General features: G+C 55.4%; 2 protein-coding genes across 2 annotated transcripts; one reads left to right on the top strand and one right to left on the bottom strand.

The window, feature by feature from the left end:
- Window positions 1–3,601: 3,601 nt before the first annotated feature.
- Window positions 3,602–10,740, top strand: NCL (nucleolin). The gene is made up of 15 exons (XM_083848483.1): window positions 3,602–3,860; window positions 4,311–4,421; window positions 5,192–5,474; window positions 5,808–5,957; window positions 6,226–6,408; window positions 6,637–6,720; window positions 6,954–7,089; window positions 7,443–7,579; window positions 7,882–8,008; window positions 8,244–8,377; window positions 8,465–8,600; window positions 8,710–8,870; window positions 9,384–9,510; window positions 9,850–10,079; window positions 10,262–10,740. Exons 1-15 carry the CDS (start codon window positions 3,843–3,845, stop codon window positions 10,339–10,341), a joined length of 2,097 nt encoding a protein of 698 aa, XP_083704609.1. The 5' UTR covers window positions 3,602–3,842; the 3' UTR covers window positions 10,342–10,740.
- A 4,013-nt stretch (window positions 10,741–14,753) lies between these two features.
- Window positions 14,754–19,387, bottom strand: B3GNT7 (UDP-GlcNAc:betaGal beta-1,3-N-acetylglucosaminyltransferase 7). Its single transcript, XM_083848485.1, has 2 exons — window positions 19,247–19,387; window positions 14,754–16,163 (listed from the first exon to the last, which is right to left on the bottom strand). The coding sequence occupies exons 1-2, from the start codon at window positions 19,255–19,257 to the stop codon at window positions 14,954–14,956; spliced, it is 1,221 nt and encodes a 406-aa protein (XP_083704611.1). The 5' UTR covers window positions 19,258–19,387; the 3' UTR covers window positions 14,754–14,953.
- Window positions 19,388–20,271: the final 884 nt, after the last annotated feature.

The raw sequence follows: 20,271 nt of genomic DNA, 5'->3' as shown, positions 1-20,271 counted from the left end.
CGCTTCAGGATTTGGGAGGAGGATCTCAAACAATAGGACAGACCAGGCCAAGCAATCTGGTATCCTTTAAATCCAGCGCCCGGGGGGACCCTGAGCTTCTCCAAGCTGCAGGGACGGCACGTGGCCGAGCCTCCCCCCACGGCCCCGCTCTGCCGAGGGGATTCCTTCAGCCACGGCAGCTCCATGCCCGTGGGGACCTCTCCTGTGCCGTGACACCGAAATTCCCAGCTTGCCCCAGTAAAGCCATTTTCCTCAGCCTGGGCACTCGCGGGTGCGGCGTGGCCGACGGGCGCTTGCTGCTTTCTGCATCCTCCGGCCCTTCCAGCACATCCTTTACCACGCAGAGGGTTATGGTGGGGGCTAAACCCACCATGGTTTGCTTTTTTTTGACAGTTTTCAAGCTCCTGGGAACCCGGGGTGAATTTCTGCCCACCTGTATGGCCACGTCCCAGAGACTCAGAGCCGAGGGGTGCTGAGACCTGAAAAGCCACGCAACCACCCCACCGTCAGAGCCTTGTCAGGAAATGCACCTTGCTCCTAACATCCCAAGAAACCTTTAGAGAGGTTTTCATATACATACGTACCGATATAGGTATTTATTTAAAATTAACCCAGTCTCAGAAAGGGTTTTCTGGAGGAAATACAGCACCCCTAGGTCTCCATCCAGGGATGCGGGCACCAGGAGCGCTGCGTGCGGCTCCTCGCCCCAGCTCAGCGCCCTGCTTTGGCTGTTCCTGAACAGCTGGAGGCATCTCCTAGGGTCTCCCAGGGGAAAGGAAGGAGAGCACCTTCCCTTCTCTTTCTTTCCAGGCTCTTTAGAGTGAATAAATAAACACATACATATATTCATACGTACATACATATATATATATTTTAAATAGCTCAGTTTCAAGCCATAAATCAAGTCTTTGGGAGAAATGTAACTTCACGAGGCTAAATCTAGCCATAAGCAGTCCTAGGAGGTTATTTATCCCGCTCAGCCTACCTGTGAAAAAAAAAATGCTTTTCCAAGCGACAGCACACCCAGGGAGCCCATTGTCCTAGACAAGGCAGAAAGTGACAACTGGATGTAAATTATATTAATGGACCCTTTATTGGACAGATGCTAGATGATTGGACTATGGCATGGGACAGAGAAGGTAATGAAGGCAAATGGTGCATAGCCACCAGAGGAACAAATCAAATAAGGGCCTGACAGCGTGCTCTGCACTTGTTTGCTCGGAGAAAATGGCAAATGCTGCCGGCCTCTGGGCTGGAGGCTGCTCTGTCTCCGCTTCTCCCCGGGCAGAGGGTGCTAACGTGGGTGCTCAGCCGGGAACCGTGCACCACCACCGCCTTCCGCGGTGAGCAAATGCCCTCTGCTGCCTGGCCCAGCGCCCGCTTGGCCGTACTTTAATGCGTTAATCCCAGGCTCTGCACCACGTGCATTCACTAACTCGGGTCCTAAGGCTTTTGGCTGCGAGCTCCCGGCCCCTGTATCCACCACGTTCCTCGACAGCAGCTCGTGCCCCTTTCTCGCCACGATAGAAGCGATTATTAATGCATTAGCGTTGGGCTGCTGAACCCTAATGTCTTCGTAGTCAATAGCATGAGGCATTTAATTACCCAGCAGGATGAATCAGTGTGCTGCTTTGTTTGTTCTACAATTAAAAACGGGCAGGGGAGGCGCGGCGCAACCCTCAGCCTGCTTCGAGCTTCCCCTGCCCTTCGGTGCACGGGGAGAGGAGCTGGTAGCTCGGTGGGGCGGGCAGGAGAGGACATTTCCTGGAGAAAGCACAGCTCTCAGGACATCACGGTGACACCCTCACCTGGCTTCATGCGACCAGGTTTTGGGAGGATGCTCCCCGCTCACCACGGTTGGCCTGGTTTCCGTCTTAGCACGCACCCAGTGCACGTCCTGCTCGTTTCAGCCCCGCTCGGCGCCCTCGCAGGGCTTTTTCCAGGGCTGCCCTTGCTCTGGGGCTGAGCGGAGCCAGGAAGGTTCACGCCTGCCCCAGGGGCTGCGGGTGCTTGCTGGAGGTGGCAGGCAGCGTCGTGCTGTCAGCTGTCCCCAAGGGGTGTCCCTCGTGCTCAGCAGCAGCGTTTTTGGGGAGCCAGGAGGGAGCAGGGGCAGCCCCACGGGCTCCCACTGGGGGCTCCCAGCCTGTTGCCACCACCTCGTGGAAACCCCGCGGCCAGGCTTAGGCTGGGGACAGCCGCTGCCATGCTGCTGCATGCTGAGGTGGCCCCCCCATGGGCTCCTGCCTCGCATGGCTTTTGGGGGGGACACGTTTGTCCCCCCGATGCATGTCTCTGCTGTGCCAGAGGCTGCGTGTCCTCTGCAAGCCCCTCCCGGGGTCCCCATTAAACCACCTAGACCCCTTTTAACTCTGCAGTCAGACCAGAGCTCCCAAGGCACAGCCACACAACAGCAACAGGGAGCCACAGAAGCACCTAAAATACTTTTACTCCATGGACGGAGCTGGAAATCCTCCCGTTTTGGCCCAGTTACTGCCCCGCTGATGCTGCTCCGCAAACTCCCCTCGGCCCTGAGGCTCTGCAGCAGCGCTCGGGGTGGCGGCAGGGCTGCCGGGCAGGGCGCGCACCAGATTTTTGGTGTGCCTGGGTGCTCGGGGACGGCTCCTGCAGCACGTGGCGGGACCTGGGCTGGACGTGAGCCAGAAGTCGCCGTGTTTTACACACAGAGCCCGTCTGCATGGCCGGCACGGGGAGCCAGGCAGCGTCCCCACTGCCCCAGCTCCACCCCGACCCACGCCGGCCGATGGTGCTCGTTAGGATTTCTTCCCCAGCTTAGGGGCTTCTCTCGAGCAGGCTTGGGAAGGGCGAAAGGAGTGCTGAACAAACACGTTGGGTGAGTCAGGAGCCCCGGGGAGCTGGCTGCACGCCCCGTTTGCAGCTGGAGTGGGCACCCAGGGACTGGGGAGCAGCACCCAGCGCCGCCAGCGGGTCATATATCCTCCATCCTCACCGACGCCGGGGTAAAACCCTACGGGAGGATGATCTTGCAGTGACTGAATTAAAAGCACGGGTTATTTTTCCCCCTGCATTAGCCTGGGGGGGGGGGGGGGGGGGGGCAGCACAAGGGAGACCCCAGCCCCATCCCATTGCGGATGGTTGAAGAAAACGGCAGAACCGGCTGCTTGCTGCTGGGGGCACAGCCTGGATGGGGCTGGGGCTGGGGATAGGAATAGGGATAGGGATAAGGACAGGGATGGGACAGGGATGGGGTCCGGGCCCGGGACTCGGGGCCCGGGACTCGAACCCCGGTCCCCAGCGCCACAGCCCCCAGTCCCAGCGCCCCCTGCCCACCCCACCACGTGGCCCGCCGCCCGCCACGTGCTCTCCCCCTGCCCCAGCCCCGCCCGCCCTCCTCCAAGCCCCGCCGCCCAATCAGCGCGCAGACACCGCGCTGCCGCCCCCCCCCATTGGCTGCCCCCATCCTCCCGTTCTCTCCCCTCTGCCTCGCGGTGCTCCCCCCCCCGACCACCGTCCGTAACGCTGCCTCCCGTTGGCCGATGGCAGAGCGCCGCCGATTGGCGCGGAGCCTCGAGGGGCGGAGGCGCCCATTGGCCGCGCCGCGCGGCGCGCGCGCCGATTGGCCGAGGCGGGGGCGGAGGGGGCGGGGCGAACCCGAGGGCTAGGCAAGCCAGCGGAAGGGCCCCGCGCTCGCTCTTTTCTCCGCAGCCGCCGCTCCGGGTCGGCCGCGCTCCGCCGCCGCTCCCGCTCCGCCGCCCCGCGGCCGCGCTCCGGACTCCCCCACCCGGCCCCTTTATCCCCCCCCAGCCCCCCCCCGAGGCATCCCGGCCGCCGCCGCCCTTGCGCCTCCACAGGCCGCCGCCATCATGGTGAAGATCGCCAAGGTGAGGCCCGCGCGCGGCCTACCCCGGGCCGCCGCCATCACCGCAGCGGGGCGCGGGCGGCGCTGAGGGGAGGGGGGACGGGAACCGGGGGGTTAAAGGCCCGGAGGGGGGGGGGGGTCCCGGAGCCGCCTTCCCGCCGCCGGCGGTTTCCAGGCCCCCCCCCTCCCCCCGCCCTCAGCGGGAAGATGGCGGCGAGGGGAGGGGCGCGCGCGGCGGGAGCGGTTTCAAGCCCCCCCTCTCTTTCTTCCCCCCCCCCCCTTTTTTTTTTCCCTCCATGTTGGGAGGGGGCGCGCGGCGGGGAGGGGGGAGGGGGGGGAGGCGCGGCCACGTGGGGCGCGCGAGCACGTGCGGGAGCGCGCGCGGGAACGGCCACGTGTTGGCGGCGTGGGGAAGGAGCGGCGCCTGACGGCTCGGTGTGGCCCCCCCCCCCCGCCTTTCTTTTCTTGCTAGACCCCCAAGAATCAGGTGAAGCAGAAGAAGATGGCTCCTCCGCCCCCCAAAAAGGTGGAGGAGAGCGAGGAGGAGGAGTCGTCCGACTTGGAGGAGAGCAGCGGGGAGGAGGTGAGGGGGAGGAGGCTGCGCGGGGCGCAGCGGCGGGAGGTGGTGGGGGCGCACGTGGTGGGGGGGGGGTCCGTGTTAAGCAGCAGTCAGCCTGCCCGTTTGTTGTGGCTGGGGGGTAAACTGACCGCAAGGGGAAAACAGTGGGGGAAAAACTGGCTAAGTCGGTACTTTCCAGACTTTAGAAGGACTGCTGGGGTGTTAGAGCTGTTCTTAGTAGTGATGAGCGTGGGGATGATTAGCTAATCAAATAGGGCATCAGTAATAAGTGATTTATCACGCACATGTAGCATGCAGAACTGTAAACCTCAGGCTTTTCGGTGCTGCTTGAGAGACTCGTTATTATTGCTCCAGGCTTTGCTCTTACAGATCTGGCCCGTTAAAAACATGAAAAGGCTGCTTTTGGGCTTTATTAATTCAACAGAATAAGGGAATGAAGGAAACAAGCTAAGCAAGTGTCAGAAGGATAAGCTTTAGGTTACAGTTGCCATAGATTTGTCTGCCATGTTGAAGCACTAGCCACGAGGTGTAGAAGCAAGAATGGACAGAACGGGGAAAGAGAGGAGTGGCACAGAGAACATACCTTTTGACTAATTGGGTGTGCAGAGGTAGCAGCTACCTGCTTGCTGCAGCTCCTGTAGTGCCCTTTTCATGAGTGTGGCTGCAAAGTTCTTACAGTCTGTCAAGGCATGATGCCAGCGTGGGGTCGTGTTTGTCGCTCTGAAATCCCTTCAGGGACCACATAAATCTTACACTCAATAAATTTCTTTCAGATGGTCCCTCAGAAGAAACAACAAAAAGCAGCAGTAACGCCAGCTAAGAAGGCTGCTACCCCTGCAAAGAAGGCTGCCACTCCTGCGAAAAAAGCAGTTACACCAGCCAAGAAGGCCGTGGTTACTCCAGCTAAAAAGGCTGTTGCTCCGTCACCTAAAAAGGCTGCTGTCCTAGGTAAAGGAGCAAAAAATGGCAAGAACGCCAAGAAGGAAGAAAGTGAGGAAGATGAAGATGATGAGGATGAGGAAGAGGATGAGGAGGATGAGGATGAAGATGATTCTGGTAAGTTACTTGTGGAGTAAATGTCCATGTTTAGAGTTGGCCAGGTTCAGTAGCTAAACTTAGTTACCTTTGAAATTGACAGTTCAGCATGACTTAATACCCCAAAGGGCGGGAGGGTTCTTTGATAAGAGGTAGCGAGGGAGAAAAGTTGGGCATTTGGTGAATATTGGAGAACTTCTTGTCCTGTGGCTGTATTCCATGAAGCCCGTGAAGTACCTTCTAATTTCCTGTTTGTTCTCTTCTGAACACTGCCAAAATCTAGTAAAACAAAGTACTTGTCTGAGTTTGAAGGCTGAGTGCTGTGGATAAACACTTACTGTACTGTTGTTGCAGAGGAGGAAGAGGAACCAGCAATGCCTGTGAAGCCTGCAGCCAAAAAGCCCGCGGCAGTTGTACCAGCTAAAAAGCCTGCAGTTGTGCCAGCAAAGCAAGAATCTGAGGAAGAGGAAGACGACGATGAGGAGGAGGAGGAAGACGATGAGGGTATGTGGTCCACAAAGGATTTAGGAAATTTTTTTTTCTTAGAAAATTTAGAAGATGTTAAATTGATAAACACTTAGAGCTTGGGTCGGGGGGCAAGGGGAGGTTAACTCAATGGATTGTTAGTGTAACATTACAGAACTTCTTTCCTGAAAACCTGTAAGCTTCAGGAGGCATGAAAAAATATTTAGTTCACCGATTTATTTTTTGTTAGACTCAAAAGTGACTTGATCTTGAACACACCTGAAATCTCACGTGCAATTCGTTTCAGAGTCTGAAGATGAGGCCATGGACACAACACCTGTTCCAGTGAAGAAACCTACTCCAGCAAAGGCTGCGCCAGCAAAAGCCAAGGCAGAGTCTGAAGATGAGGAAGATGAGGAGGAGGAGGATGAAGATGAGGAGGACGAAGATGAGGAGGAAGATGATGATGAGGAAGAAAGCGAGGACGAAAGTGAGTTTAAATGTTAATGAGGACGTAACTGTCCATAATAAGAAAGGATGTCTGAGTAAAACTTCTGTCCTGTAACAGTCTCTAGGGCTGAAGAACAGTTGCTTGTAATGACAAGAGCAGGGCTCACGTGTCTACGGTGTAGATGTTAATGCTCGTGCATTTATCCAGCACAGAAGATGCTGTTTTATTCTTGTACTTCATTTCAGTGTTGTCTGTTTCCTATCACAGAACCTGTCAAGGAAGCACCTGGAAAGAGGAAGAAAGAAATGGCCAATAAAAGTGCACCAGAGGCCAAGAAAAAGAAAACAGAAGGTGGGTGGCACGGGGTCATCAAATGATGCTCCCTTAGCTATTGGTGGACTGCTAGGCATATAATGGGACTGGGTGTTCAGTGTTTCTTTTTTCCAGCACAGATGATGATTATAAGGGACTTAATACTGAAGTGTGATGTCACTTTTGAGCAGAAGCTGATGTGCTAATGCTGTCCATAGTTTAGTTTCCAATTCTTTCAATCTGCCTTACACTCATTTGTCTTTTCATTTCAGCTCCTGCCTCAGCTTTCTCACTCTTCGTGAAAAATCTGACCCCCAGCAAGGACTACGAAGAACTGAAGACTGCCATCAAAGAGTTCTTTGGCAAGAAGAATCTTCAAGTTTCAGAAGTCAGAATTGGTTCTTCCAAGTAAGTTCCTCTGTAGAATTTTGCTGCTGCTTTCAGCTGGCAACAATTCATTTAGATAGGTAAACGTGCTGATGCTGGGGTGACTGTTGGTAGTGTATGGAAGCTGGAAGAGGTGTGGTACACACGCAGTGCTGATATGGGTATTACACTTGCTGGCCTTGCAGCTGTTTCAGGCAGTGTATCCCTAAAGGGGGAGCTGTCACTTCAGCATAGAGCTGTTACCCATGCTGTTATAGTCACCTCTCTGTCTGCCTTAATTTTTACTGGTGCTTTAGCTTGACCTGTTCCCTCTGGTTCTGTATGTTGTCTGCTACTAGAGATCAGCGTAAACAGTAAAGTTGCTTTTCTTTCAGACGATTTGGCTATGTAGACTTCTTATCTGCTGAAGATATGGATAAAGCTCTCCAACTGAACGGAAAGAAGCTGATGGGCTTGGAAATCAAACTGGAAAAGGCAAAAAGCAAGGAAAGTCTTAAAGAAAATAAGAAAGGTATGACATGCAACTCTTGAATACCTGTGCACGTCAAAGAAAGGTTGTAATCGGTCCTTGGAGTAGGCTTGTGGTATTGCTGATGTGCTGCTCCTTAAAGCGAATCTCCCTGGTTTGAGCTCTGTCATAACCAGATTCTCAAATGCTGAAATGGATATGCAAGTTCTGACTGGTATATCTGGAAATGGGATCTGAAGCAGTCCTTACTGAGGGGATGGGGAGGAAATGTGGTTCTGTCCTCAGCTTTAGGACCTGTGGATTTTGAGCTGATAATGTGGAAGTAACTTTTTTCCTCTTTGCAGAGAGAGATGCTAGAACACTGTTTGTGAAGAATCTGCCCTACCGCTTAACCGAAGATGAAATGAAAAATGTGTTTGAAAATGCAGTAGAAGTCAGAATAGTACTTAACAAGGAAGGGAGCAGCAAAGGGTACGTATCTGAAAGGGCGTTAGATATTTGTTGTTTCTCAGACTTTTAGCATATTTTGAAAAGCTAGTCTGTCTTTTAACTATGTTAAGAAATCTGCTAGATTAGATGTACTGAAGTAGTTATTTTTAAGTGTGTTTTTTTTCATGCTTTCCCTCTCATTCACTTAGCGATTCCTGAAAGGAGGACGTTAAAAAAGCCAAAAGAACCCTTGGTTCATGTTTTTTCTTTGCTGTAGGATGGCCTATGTTGAATTCAAAACAGAAGCTGAGGCAGACAAAGCTCTGGAGGAGAAGCAGGGCACAGAGATCGATGGTCGTGCCATGGTCATTGACTACACTGGTGAGAAGAGCCAACAAGAAAACCAGAAAGGTACATTTCCAGATCTGTAGGATGCATAAAGAGGAAAGGGAGCTTTCCATCTCCAAACCTGTACTTAAAGCATCGTTTCCTTTCTAGGTGGTGGAGAGAGGGAGTCAAAGACCCTGATTGTAAACAACCTCTCATATGCTGCCTCAGAGGAGACTCTCCAAGAACTGTTTAAAAAAGCCTCTTCCATCAAGATGCCACAAAACAACCAGGGCAGGCCTAAAGGGTATGTTTCAGTTTGACTTAAAACTGACTTGTCAGTTGTTGTGGTGAATGCCTTACTTCCACTGGTGTCCTGTGCTCCCCAGCTGACTGAAATCTTCCTCTCCAAACAGGTATGCATTTGTAGAATTTCCCACGGCTGAGGATGCCAAAGAGGCATTGAATTCCTGTAACAACACAGAAATTGAAGGCAGAGCAATCAGACTGGAATTCAGTTCACCAGCATGGCAGAAAGGGAACACGAATGCAAGAGGAGGAGGAGGAGGATTCAACCGTAAGTATTCCACGTTTGATTATTTGACCTTGTGATAGGAGCGTACAATTCACACAAACTCCGGTCTGCTTTTTAAAAATAAAAATCTGTGGTACAGAAGATTTCTATCATGAGTGTGCTGGATATGATGACTGATTATCTGAAATGATGATGAAACTGTTTGTAAAGTCCTCTAGATAGTCAAGTGCTGATCCAGCAGGGTCTGTCCAGTCAGTATCCATACTGATATTATCCATACTGACAAGACACTGTCATTTATTATGGGGGCTGCAGGATGAATTTGACAGTACCGAGCTGGTCCACATGGAGATGCTCTTAGACCTAAGTAGTCCTGAAAAAGCTTTGCAGGTCGTCTTTAGGTTCCTTAGCTGTTCTGGGCTTCCTTTTGAAAACAAACCCCTGAACCACATGAGCTGTTGTTGGAGGCAGCACCAAATCCAGCTGGCATTACTGAGAGGTCGGTGGTAGCTTTGCTGAGGCTTGACGATCTCTGAATGTATTGTCTTTCCACAGAACAAAGCAAAACATTGTTTGTCAGAGGCCTTTCTGAGGACACAACGGAGGAGACGCTAAGAGAATCATTTGAAGGCTCCATAAGTGCTAGAATAGTCACAGACAGAGACACTGGATCTTCTAAAGGGTATGTTAAGCATGATCTGGGATTCAGGTCCAATAAATAAGCTACTAATTGCAAACTTCTTGAATGCATGCTCACTTCTCAATGAGCTCCTTCCTGCCAACACCCCCATGGCAGCCTATGGATTCGCACGAGAAGGACATTAACAGTTCAGTGCTGGCGCGCTCGTAACGTGGCTCCATCGGTTGCGATTAGCCACTGCTGTTCTACAAGTAACATTTCTGACCACTGGTTACAGAAATGCAGTTGTTTCCGAAGCGATTGCTGTCAAGTGCCTGTAGGTGGTGCTGCAGTTTGTCAGTTTATGGAGTTTGACCATCTTTCTCTTAATTCACTGTCTAGGTTTGGGTTTGTGGACTTCAGCTCCCCAGAAGATGCCAAAGCAGCTAAAGAAGCCATGGAGGATGGAGAGATAGATGGAAACAAAGTGACCCTTGATTTTGCCAAGCCAAAGGGCGATTTTCAGCGTGGCGGCGGATTTGGTGGTGGATTTGGTGGCAGAGGTGGTGGCAGAGGAGGCCGAGGGGGAAGAGGTGGATTTGGTGGCAGAGGTGGTGGCAGAGGATTTGGAGGTAAGGAGATGCAAATACCCCTCTCCTAAGGGACATAGTCAAAAGCTGAGGGATTATGGTGTGGTCACCACAGAGCGCCTGATGTGAATTTTTCTGTCCTGTGCCAAGAGGGGTTTGGAAGGGCAGTGGTGTGTGTGCAGGGATGCCTGCAACTCTGCTTCTTGACCCAATCTCTTTTCTAGGTAGAGGAGGTGGCTTCCGAGGAGGCAGAGGAGGAGGTGGAGATCACAAGCCCCAAGGGAAGAAGATCAAGTTTGAATAAACTTCCCTTTTCCTTTCCCTTCTCCTGCTCTCTGAGACTATCTGAAAGGACTCCGGGGGTTTTTATTCTCCTTTTATCTCGGCGGAGCCTTCGGAGGACATTCCAAGGTGCAAAGGAGTACTGTGAGCCACTTGGAAGAAACAGTTTTCATTTCAAGGAAGAGAGAGCAAGCCATTTTGACTGCTTGCCTATTAAGTGAACTTTTTAAAAGAAACGAGCGATAGATGTGGGAATTTACCCCTTGTCTGTGAGTTGTCTTGAATTTATAATGTTTTACCCATGTACAAAAATATTTTTTTTCCTATAAACTTCGGTAGCATTTTTGCTGTAAAAATGCAGAATGTTTTATCATTTGTGCTTCAGCACCCTGTCTTGGACAGATTAAAGGACCTAAACTGGTTCGTGTTAATTCTGCGCCACCCAAAGTAGGCTGGGAGAAATTCTGGCTTGAGCCATCATTTTAAGGTCGCTGACTTTGCAGACAGCAGCTCCTGTCCTGCTTCTGGTTTAGCCTGCAATGACAACCACAACCATCCAGGGGTTAGGTTATGCTTAGAGTACTTGCAGGAAGGAATAGGAGAGAGCAGCACTGAGAAAGAAACCATCGTGTTCTTTTCTACTTACTCTTTTACTTATTTTAAAAAAAAATCATTTAGTGATTGACCAGCAGGAGCTTAGCATACTTTATTTCACAGAAAATTCCACTACCAGCAGTAGTCTTGCCTCCTGTTTGTCTCTCTTAAGTGTGAACTGGCATCTTGAAACACCGTGAGGAAAGTAACTGTGCTGGTTACTCTGAGCAAGCACCCACCTGCTTGTGTCCCCTCTTGGGCTTAGTAATTGTTACTGCTTAACAGCCCTGGGGGGGGGGAGCTAGCCTCCCTAGCCTGTTTTCCTGCCCCAGGATTTGGCTGGGCTCCTGCTGCAGCAGCTGCTGGGGGACAAGGCTGCTCCTGAGTGACTGCAGCACGTGGGAGCAGAGGGGCAGCTGCTGCCTTGGTCAAGCTGGGGCAGCGCTGGTCACAGCACCGTGGGGCTCTTACCACCAGGCTGCCCTGGGCACAGGTAGGTGCAGGCTCAAATGTCAACTCCTGGAAGAGCCTCTGCCTCTCACTCATAAATTGTTTGACTTGTGCCCCACTCTCTCTTTCCCAGGCAGGGGACAGTGACCCTGAACCCAGGACTGTAGTGTGACACCTCCTGCTTCCTTCCAGGTGCTGGGAGCTGGGGTCAGTACTGCACCTACCTGCCTCAGCCAAGTTCTTGCAGCTGATCAAATGCTGCTTCTCCTTAATTCCCAAAACAAGGCATGTGAAAAGGAAAGAAGGGTTTGCTACAGTGCCTTGCACGTTCTTGTCTGAAAAACTAAGCACCGCCTTCTCCAGTAGCGTGTCATGGGAGCAGGGGGTAGATGTAGAAGGAAGCTGTCATTAGCAGCTGGGCTAGCCCTGCAAAGCACATGAAAATAAAGTTTTTATATTCGACTGGGGCCAAGGCTCGCTTTTTGGCTTCGGTGCTCACCTCTCCCCCGCTGCCATCAGCCATTTTAGAGGCGGGTCGCTGGCCCCGGCGGCAAATGGTCGGAGCGTGGCGGCGGGGCCGGGCGGCAGGGGGCAGCACCCGGCCGCGGGGAGGCTCCTGCCCGGGGCTGCGGCTCCCCCCGCCCTGCCTGCGCCCCCAAACCTTGCTTTCGCCCGGAGCCTCCCCACGCTGCCACCCAAAGTTGGTCCGAGCACTGCCGGGGCATTTTCTCCCCCCCGGTTCCCCAGGGAGCAGCGCTGCAGCCCTGGGTCCTGCCTGAAAGAGCAGAAGCACCCCTAAGCCCGGCTGCGTGGCTTTCTGCCTCCTTCACACCTGGTGGAGCCCTGGGTGGAACAAGGACGTGGAGCGTGGCCCAGACGGCAGCGTCCTACACGGTCCCAGTCCCCTGTGGTCACCTCTCCGCACCCGTCATTGGGCTGAGCAGCCAAGGTGGGTGCCAGCCCCGAAAACCCAGCCCCTGGCATCCCTCCCTCCATCTCCTCGCGTGGTTTTCCTCCTCTTCACCCCAGCCAAAGCCGAACCCGATGTGGGTTTGTCCCCGTGCGCGTGGCTCGCTCTGCTCTGGGGTCCCCGTTGCACTGCCCTGTGGTGCCCCTAAAGGCAGCGAGCGTGGTGCTACGGGGGGAATGTGGCCTGGACAGGGCGACAGGGACAGCGAGGTCGCGATGGCCTTCAGGGCGAGGATGAAAGGAGGTTTGCCAGGAGGCGAGTGCCCAAGCCTGCCCAGGCAGCTCTGCCCACGGGGCTGGAGGTGCGCAGCTGGCTGCAGCGTGCCAGGACGGCCTGAAGTTTAGCTGGGTTTGAAATGCGGCTGGAGGAGTGCTTGGAAGACAGAAAATGTCTGTGGGACCTTAATAAATCCCACAACAGGCTCTGCAACAAAGCCACATCACACCAGACCAGGGAACTGCAGCCCCATTTGCCCCTGTGGCCCACCACCAGGTTCAATTCCCAAGCAGCCAGCCCGTCTTGGAGGGGGGGGTTAGCAATGACACAGGGCTTGGGTGGTTTTATTTCTTCTCCTTCTTCTTTTAACCTTTATTTAGAAACTAAAATATTCACCCAATCTACACGGTTTCTCTGTACAGGTCCCGCCAGGTGAAGAGCAAGACTGCAAGATTTCGGCATGCGCACCCAGCTCTCCAAACGCGCCGCCTCTGCCTGTGGGGCAAGCAGACAGCCCAACGAGCTGTACCCGACATCAGGGATGGAGGTGCCATTTGGGGAAGCACCTCTGAACCCACCAGAGGATGGGAAATAACCGAGAGGATGGGAAATAACCGTGCGCTCAATGCCCAGCGGGCACCAGCGATGCCCTCGGGCTCTGCCCCGCAGGTGCCCTGGGGCTGCGGCTCCACTGGGCACGTTGTCAATCAAATGCCAGCCCCCGCCACCAAACGGGGCAGCAGCGGGCTCCTTCTGGTTTTCCCTCTCCAAATTCGCAGCTCCTCGGAGCAGACGAGGGGCATTTGCAGAGGGGAAGTGGCGTGGCTTGGCGCGCGGGTGGCTCTTTTGGCTGCCGTGCGCCCCTTCTTGTTTGTTTTCTAACCTGGGGGAACATACAGGCTTGGAGTGAATGAAACAGGCACGTTTCCAGAACACATTAAGGGGAAGAAAAAAAAAAAAAAGGCACTGCACAGGGGGACCTTTGAGGTAGTAGAAATTTTTTCCTTTCAATGTCTGGCACCAGAGAAGGAGAGAGAGAGAGAGAGAGAGGAGAGAGCACACGTGTGCGTTTCGCTGGTCGTGTTCAGGGCCATGTCTGTGGCTCTGCACGTCCACCACGCACAAGGACAGTCGTCGGCTGCACAAGCCATGCACTTGAGGATGATGTCTGGTGTATAAACACTGTGCCCCCGCCCCAGAAGGTGACACACTGGAACCCACACACGCATGTGGCTTTGCACACGTATATGGCCTTGCACAGCTGGCAGTCAGTGGCTTGGCGAGCACCCAGGGGTGCGTGGCCACGTTGTTGCACAGGTTTTCCACCACAGGAGGTGGCTTGGGGCTCCACCCCGACACCTCTAGTGGCCCTAAGACACGGTAGGGAGCAAAAAAAAGGCCATGTCGTGTGGTGTCACCCCGTCACACTCCTGGGCCCAACCATATAGAAATGCACACTCCGAGAGCAGATGAGGTGCCAGCACCAGCCCTTCTTCACCTGGGACCCCGCTCCAGGGAGGGAGCGATGCCCTCCAGCACCTACCTGGGGCTGACCAGGTGCCTCTGCTGCTTCCCTGGCCGTGGGCAAGGACAGCCCACGCCTTCTCTTCGCTTTCCTGCCAGGAAGATCAAATCCCTGAGGAATTTTGGCTGGGTGCATTTGTTTGAGCATGATGCATGTGCAGCCAGGGCTGTCACGGGAAACCGAAGTCCTGTGGGAACCTCTACTGGGGATAAAGCCCCAGTTCCCTGACCGCCTGGCCAAAAACCGGCAGCCCTAATGGGGGCTCGGGGCTGGCCCGTGGAGAGCCCCTTTCCCCCACCTGCACACTGGGGACACAGCGAGGACTTTGGGAGGGGGTGAGCCCAAGGCACACAGGTTCAACCTTGCATGGAGCAGACATTTCAGATAACAAAATCCCCTTGACTTCTGAGTGGTGGGAGGCTCACGTACGTGTAAACCACTCAGTCCCCTTGGAGAAGCTTCCCTGGGTTGCCAGACCCTGAACACTTCCAAAAAATAACAATGAGCATGCAACATCCCTCCTGCCTGCCCCCAGCCCCACTGTTCATCATCTTCTGGTGGAGGTGGTACCTAAAGCAGAGAGCAAACCCTCTTCCCTCTCTTTCTCTCTCCCTTTAGTGCTAGGGTTTCTTTCTTTCCTTTTTTTTTCCCTTTTTTTTTTTTTTCCCTTTTTTTTTTCCTCTTCTTTTTCAGCAACCCCCAACCCAGCTGGAGATAAGTGAACCACATTACAGTACAGGAACAAACACTATCACAAGCCCTGCCTGTGGCCGCGGAGCCTCTGCCCTCCTCATGTGCCACGAGCAGAGGCTCACCGCACCCCGGGGCAGGGAGCAGCTGCCCCGGCCCCTCCAGTCCCAGCTCTCCAGAGAGACTGAGCTAAAGGACGTTGAGTTTTCTCGAGCACGTCAAGTTACTGTGGACCAAGTCCCACATTTGGAGCAGATCCGGAGGCAGCAGTTTATGAACCACCAACATACCCCGGAAAAAACACGGCTCCTTGTTCATCTTGCTGTTCTTGTTCTTCACGATGCCAAAAGTTTTGAAGCCCTCGTGCCCAACAGGCAACACCTTGAGGACCTCCAAGCACATCCCTAGGAAGACATCGTCGATGGGGTACAGCTCCAGCGTCTCCGAGGTCTTGTGCAGCTTCTTGGCCAAGGGCCCAGCCATGATGAAGCCGCCACCCCCCGCGTAGGGCGGGTAGTTGCTTTTGTTGTAGAGAGCACTGGGGATGTAGTACTTGTTCTCCTTCTTCCGGATCGGCCTGGCCTTGTAGAGGACGTCCCCCACGAAGAGGTCCTCTCCCTCCGTCTTGTCCTCCAGGAACTCCAGGATGTTGCTGGGACTCACGAAGACGTCGTCGTCACCCTTGAAAACGAAGCGGACGTTGTCGCAGTAGATGTTCAGCCACTTCAGGAAGTGCACCTCCTTGAGGGTCAGGTTGAAGAAGCTGTCCAGGAAATCCCACTGCAGGATGTCCCCGTAGATGCGGTTCTCGTAATCCAGCAGCTTCTGGTGGTTGTCCCTCTCCTCCTCCTTGGAGGCCGTGCCCAGCAAGAAGAGCGTCCTGATCCTCTTGCCCTCCACCTCCTTCTCCTGGCCCCAGGTCCTGCGGATGGCCTCGCGGCGGTCATGCTGCGTGATGACGGACTTGACCACGATGAGCAGGTAGATGTCCTCGCTGCACTTCTCGGGGTGGTTGATCAACATGGGGAAGTAGCGGCAGTGCCGGTAGAGCAGGAACTGCTGGAAGTTGGGCTCCAGCCCCTTGAACCACTCCACCTTGCTCAAGTTCTGGTTGGCCGAGCAGTTGGCAGTGGTGATGTCCCACGACTTCGCTTGCTTCTCCGTCACCCCTTCCTCCTCCTCCTCCTTTGTGGGAGCCTTCTCATTCTTGCTCTTCCAGAAAGTGCTGGTGTCCGAGAAGGCATCGCCTCTCTTCTGCGTTTTCAGGGGCTCGGGAGGGGACAGCTCCTTCTGCTGCTGGCCCTGCATGAACTGGCTGGGGGCCATTCCCCGCTGCAGCACCGTCACCGTGACCACCAGCAGAAAGGACAGGCAAACCGTTTTGTAGATGGTCTTCCTCCTAAAGGGGCGAGACAGGGCAGTTAAGGAGAGGAAACTGCTGGATCCGGCAAGTTCGTTTACAAAAGGACCTGAGGATCACGGGCTGCTCATAACCCGGCACCCATCACAAGGTGGCAGCCTTGAGGGGAGTGCTGGGGGACACCTCCACACGCTCTTCCCACCGCTGTATCCTGCTTTTGGGGCAGCCCTCGGGCCAGGCAGGGACAGGCACAGTGTCCTCTGACAGCCTGGGTCCCTGCAAAGGGCTGGAAAGGGCTCCGGGGAGAGGAGAAAATGGGGTGAGAGAGAGATGGAGCCAGGAAAAAACAAGAAATGAGGGTGCCACCGGGGTACAGGCAGCGCGCTGCAAACTGCTGGGCACAGGAGCTTCATCAGAGCAGCCTTTTCGGAGGAAGTCCCAAGGGGAACCTTCATTCGGCCATCTGAAAATATCAGTTTAGGACAGAAGCAGATGGGAATTATCTTTTCTAGACAAACATCAGCTCCAAAACACAGACGTCCTTTCCCATGGCCCTAGACTGGCATCTCGGGCTGCACAGCCCTGAGAAACCAGAGCCAGGAAGGCTGCAGGATTCGACACAAAATGGGCAACAGCTTTTCATTACAAAATAACAGCTCGGGACCAAAAAAAATATGGTATTTGAAAGGAAATTGAAGGTTGGGCGGGGAAAAGACATCCCTACGTGTCCAGCATTTCTGGGGCACAGCTGGGCCAGGTTCTGGGACCCATCACTTCTCCTTTGCAGCACCAAATGCCGTGGATCTGCACCTCCACAGAGCTCTGGTCTGGGGACAACTCTCAATCCCTGTGGCTCGCTGGGGGCTCCAAAGGGACCCGGCGATTGCTGCTGCACCCCGTAATCCCCCCGAGCTGCTTTTTCATACACAGCTAAGGCAAAGCAGGTTTTTCACCCTGCTGATGCCTCCTTGGGCAGGACCAGCCCATCTTCGCTCTGCATTGCCCCAAGCACCTGGCTCCCCCCCAGCTGGCACACCGGCACCAATTTCCTCTGCTCTGTCGGCCTCAGGTGCCCGAGGGCAGGGGATGGGGACTGCCCAAGCAGCCGTAAGGGTGACCCAGCCTGACGGAAAAGTACTGAGAGAGGCTGCCTGGGAACCCACAGCATCCTTGAGATGTGCAGCAGGGAGCCTGGGACAGCCCCGATAAGCGCAGAACAACGAAGTTGTGATAATGCCCAGGAAAACAGAAGCTGGCCCCAGCTGTAGGCGTAGGAAGGTGCCGTGCCTCCCCGTGCTGCGGGAACTCAAGATCTGCCCCAAAGAAGCCTCTCTGTGTGGGATCTCCCAGGGATTTCTCCAGCCCGGACCTCGGCGGGGACCCTGGACATGGGTGGTGTGACATGAGGGTTTTCTGCCCTCGATCAGCCCCGCTCCCGGTGGTGCGTATAAGTACGTGCATTTCAGTATACACTTGCTTTCCTTGGATTTGTGATACATTCAAGAAACAAAACTCTCTGTCCTGGTGTATTACAGCATCCTACAAACACACCATCGTGCTTCACACCCCCAGGAGGGGAGCAACGCTGGCGGCTGGTGACAGGGACCCCGCTCAGCCTGAAACGGGGACCCCAAGCGGGGAGCCAGGAGCTGTCGGGAGCTCCTCTCTCTGGCGTCGCCCTCCGGCACGAAGAACGTTTTTCAGCCCTGTCTTTATGTGGGAAAAGCACGATCGCTAGCGAGGACTGTGAGAACAGGCGTGGAAATAAGCAATTACGGGCAAGGGGGTGCGTGGACAGTCCCAGCTGGTTTTATATGCGGCCACTCATCTGAGACTGATGAGGGAGCAGCTCAGATCAGAGCTCACCGTTGCCTTTAACCCTCTCCAGCCCCTGCCTCGCAGCTCCTGGTTTTCTTAGGACCCCTTTGGTCCCAGCACAACAGCAGCTTGGACCCCAGCACAGCCGCTCAGTGTTAAAACCCCGCTTGCCCCATGCAGCAACACCATGGCGCCATCCTGGAGAAGCGACAGGGACCAGGGGTCCTTGAGCCACAACCTGGGGCAATTCCTGCATCAAATCAAGTCATTTTGCTGGGAAAAAGACTAATTGCCATGTGCAGGGCTTTTCTAACCTCCAGTGTTTCTGCCCTTTGGTCTCCTAAGGTGGGAATCACACAAGGGGGAGCAGCCCCCGTCCTGCTCCGTCGGGACCCCGAAACTACCTCTTTGCAGGAGAAATGAGGACGGTGTTTGGGGTTCTCCAGAGCCATCACGGCAGGGGGAATGACCCCGCTCAGCCCCACACCCTGCTCTGGGATCCCGGCGTGTCCCCAGCGGCATCACCCCTTGGTGGCTCCCACCTGCGCCCACCGGGCCCGGCTGCCGTGGGTGCCGTCGAGGGGGCTTTGAAGGGGCCAGACCCAGGCCTCCTCTTCCCTTTTCTCCTCCAGGAAAAACTCTAAAAGCATCCCTGTGAGGCTGCCCTGCCCGTGCCCAGGGCGGTTAGCTATAACCCCGAATTAGAGGGGGGCTGATCGCCCTTTAGGGGTGATGCTGGGGACCCCAGGACACCCGGGCTGCGCACCCCAGCCCCCGGAGAGGCACACAGCCCCCCCTGCCTGGCGGGGGCCACCCGTTTATTAGGATTTTGTTGCCCCCTTTTAATTAGGGGTGGCTGAGCCGGCGGGGACAGCGGCAGCACAGAGCCCTTGTGTTGGTGCTGAGGCCGAGGGGGGGGTCGGCAGGGCTGGGACCCCCCCCACACCCAAGAAAAACCTCTCCAAAAGGAAACGCAAGCGCAGAGCGGGTCCCCAGCGGCTGTCCCCAAGCCGGCGACACGTCCCCTGGGAGTGAAAGGATGAAGAGATGGGGAAGGGACCCCCGGCAGGATGGGACCCCCGGCAGGATGGGACCCCCAGGCGGACGGGACCCCCGGCAGGATGGGACCCCCGACGGGACGGGCCCCGCGGCATCCCCGTTCGCCCCCCGTCTCCCCGACCCCGAGCCATGGGGTGCGGGCAGCTCGGAGCCCCCTGGCCTCCCGCAGACCCCCGGGGCAGGGGACAGGGGGCAGGGGACAGGGGACAGCACCATCCTTCCCCCCCCCCGCGGCCGGCACTCACCACTGGAACATGCTGGGAGCGGGACGGGGCTGCCCGCGGTCCGTGCGCGGCGCTCTGCCCTCTTCCTTTTCCTCTTTCTCCTCTTTTTTTTTTTTTTTCTTTTTCCCTCTTCCCTCCCCTCGGTCTCCGAGGTGGAGTCAAGAGGGATGGACGGGCAGGTAGCTTAACTCTTGCCCTGCCCCCTGACATCGCCCCAACCCCAGATCTCTCCCAGGTCCCCCCCCCCCCGGTGGCTGCAGGGGATGGGGGCGCGGGGGGTGACACCCCTAATTGCCCCCCCCCCAGTTGAGGGGACACCCGCTGGGAGATGCGGGGAGCACCCCAGCACCCCTGGGTGTCTTCTGGCCCCCGGTCAGGGTGCGTTGCATCAGCCCTGACCCGGAGCTGGCACCCACAAAGGGTCCCAGTTGTGGGGAGGGGGTCCCAGTGCTCTCCAGAAAAGTTCCAGGAAAGGAACTTGCACCTTTTCTCCCCCCCCCCCCCCCCCCACCAGCTGGTCATTTTGGGGTGAAGCCCAAAAGGGAGCAGGGGCCAAACCCCAATTTTGCACAAGGACACCGAGATCCCAGCTTTGCGACAGGGCACAGCCACCATCAGGGTCCCTGGGGGGATGGAGGCGCCCAGCTGGGGCTCCCCCCTTACCCGGTGTGCCAAGCACCCCCCTGCACCATGTCAGCACGGGGCGTCCCATTGCCTGCTAAGAACCAGATTTAAGACCTTCCTTTCCTCCTAAATGCAGCATTTTTCAGTACAGGGACTATTTTCAACTATGACAATCAGCCCTCACCATTTCTGACGTCTCCCTTTCTGTCATCCTCCCATCCCCAGCAGCCACGTGTTCCAGCCACGAAGCCCGCAGGAAATCCTTTGGGATATTTCCCTTCCTGCCCAGCAGAGATATGCCAGTCCCTTCCCCACGTCCCCTGATGGGGTTGACCGTACAGCGGGACCCACAACCCCCATTACACAAACAGCTTTTGGCCCAGCTCCAGGACAACCCCAGATCCAGCTGCGTGGGGAGGAAA

This window comes from Anser anser, assembly GCF_964211835.1.
Source record: "Anser anser genome assembly, chromosome: 9".
NCBI lineage: Eukaryota > Metazoa > Chordata > Aves > Anseriformes > Anatidae > Anser > Anser anser.
Note: the sequence above shows the minus strand (reverse complement) of the source record. Positions and strands in the feature narration are given on the sequence as shown.

What these genes read in the sequence shown, in the direction of transcription:
- NCL (XM_083848483.1), top strand. An exon ending in TGAGGATGAAGATGATTCTG is followed by an intron (nt 5,475 to 5,807) that starts GTAAGTTACTTG and finishes CTGTTGTTGCAG; the next exon opens with AGGAGGAAGAGGAACCAGCA. An exon ending in CCAACAAGAAAACCAGAAAG is followed by an intron (nt 8,378 to 8,464) that starts GTACATTTCCAG and finishes TTTCCTTTCTAG; the next exon opens with GTGGTGGAGAGAGGGAGTCA.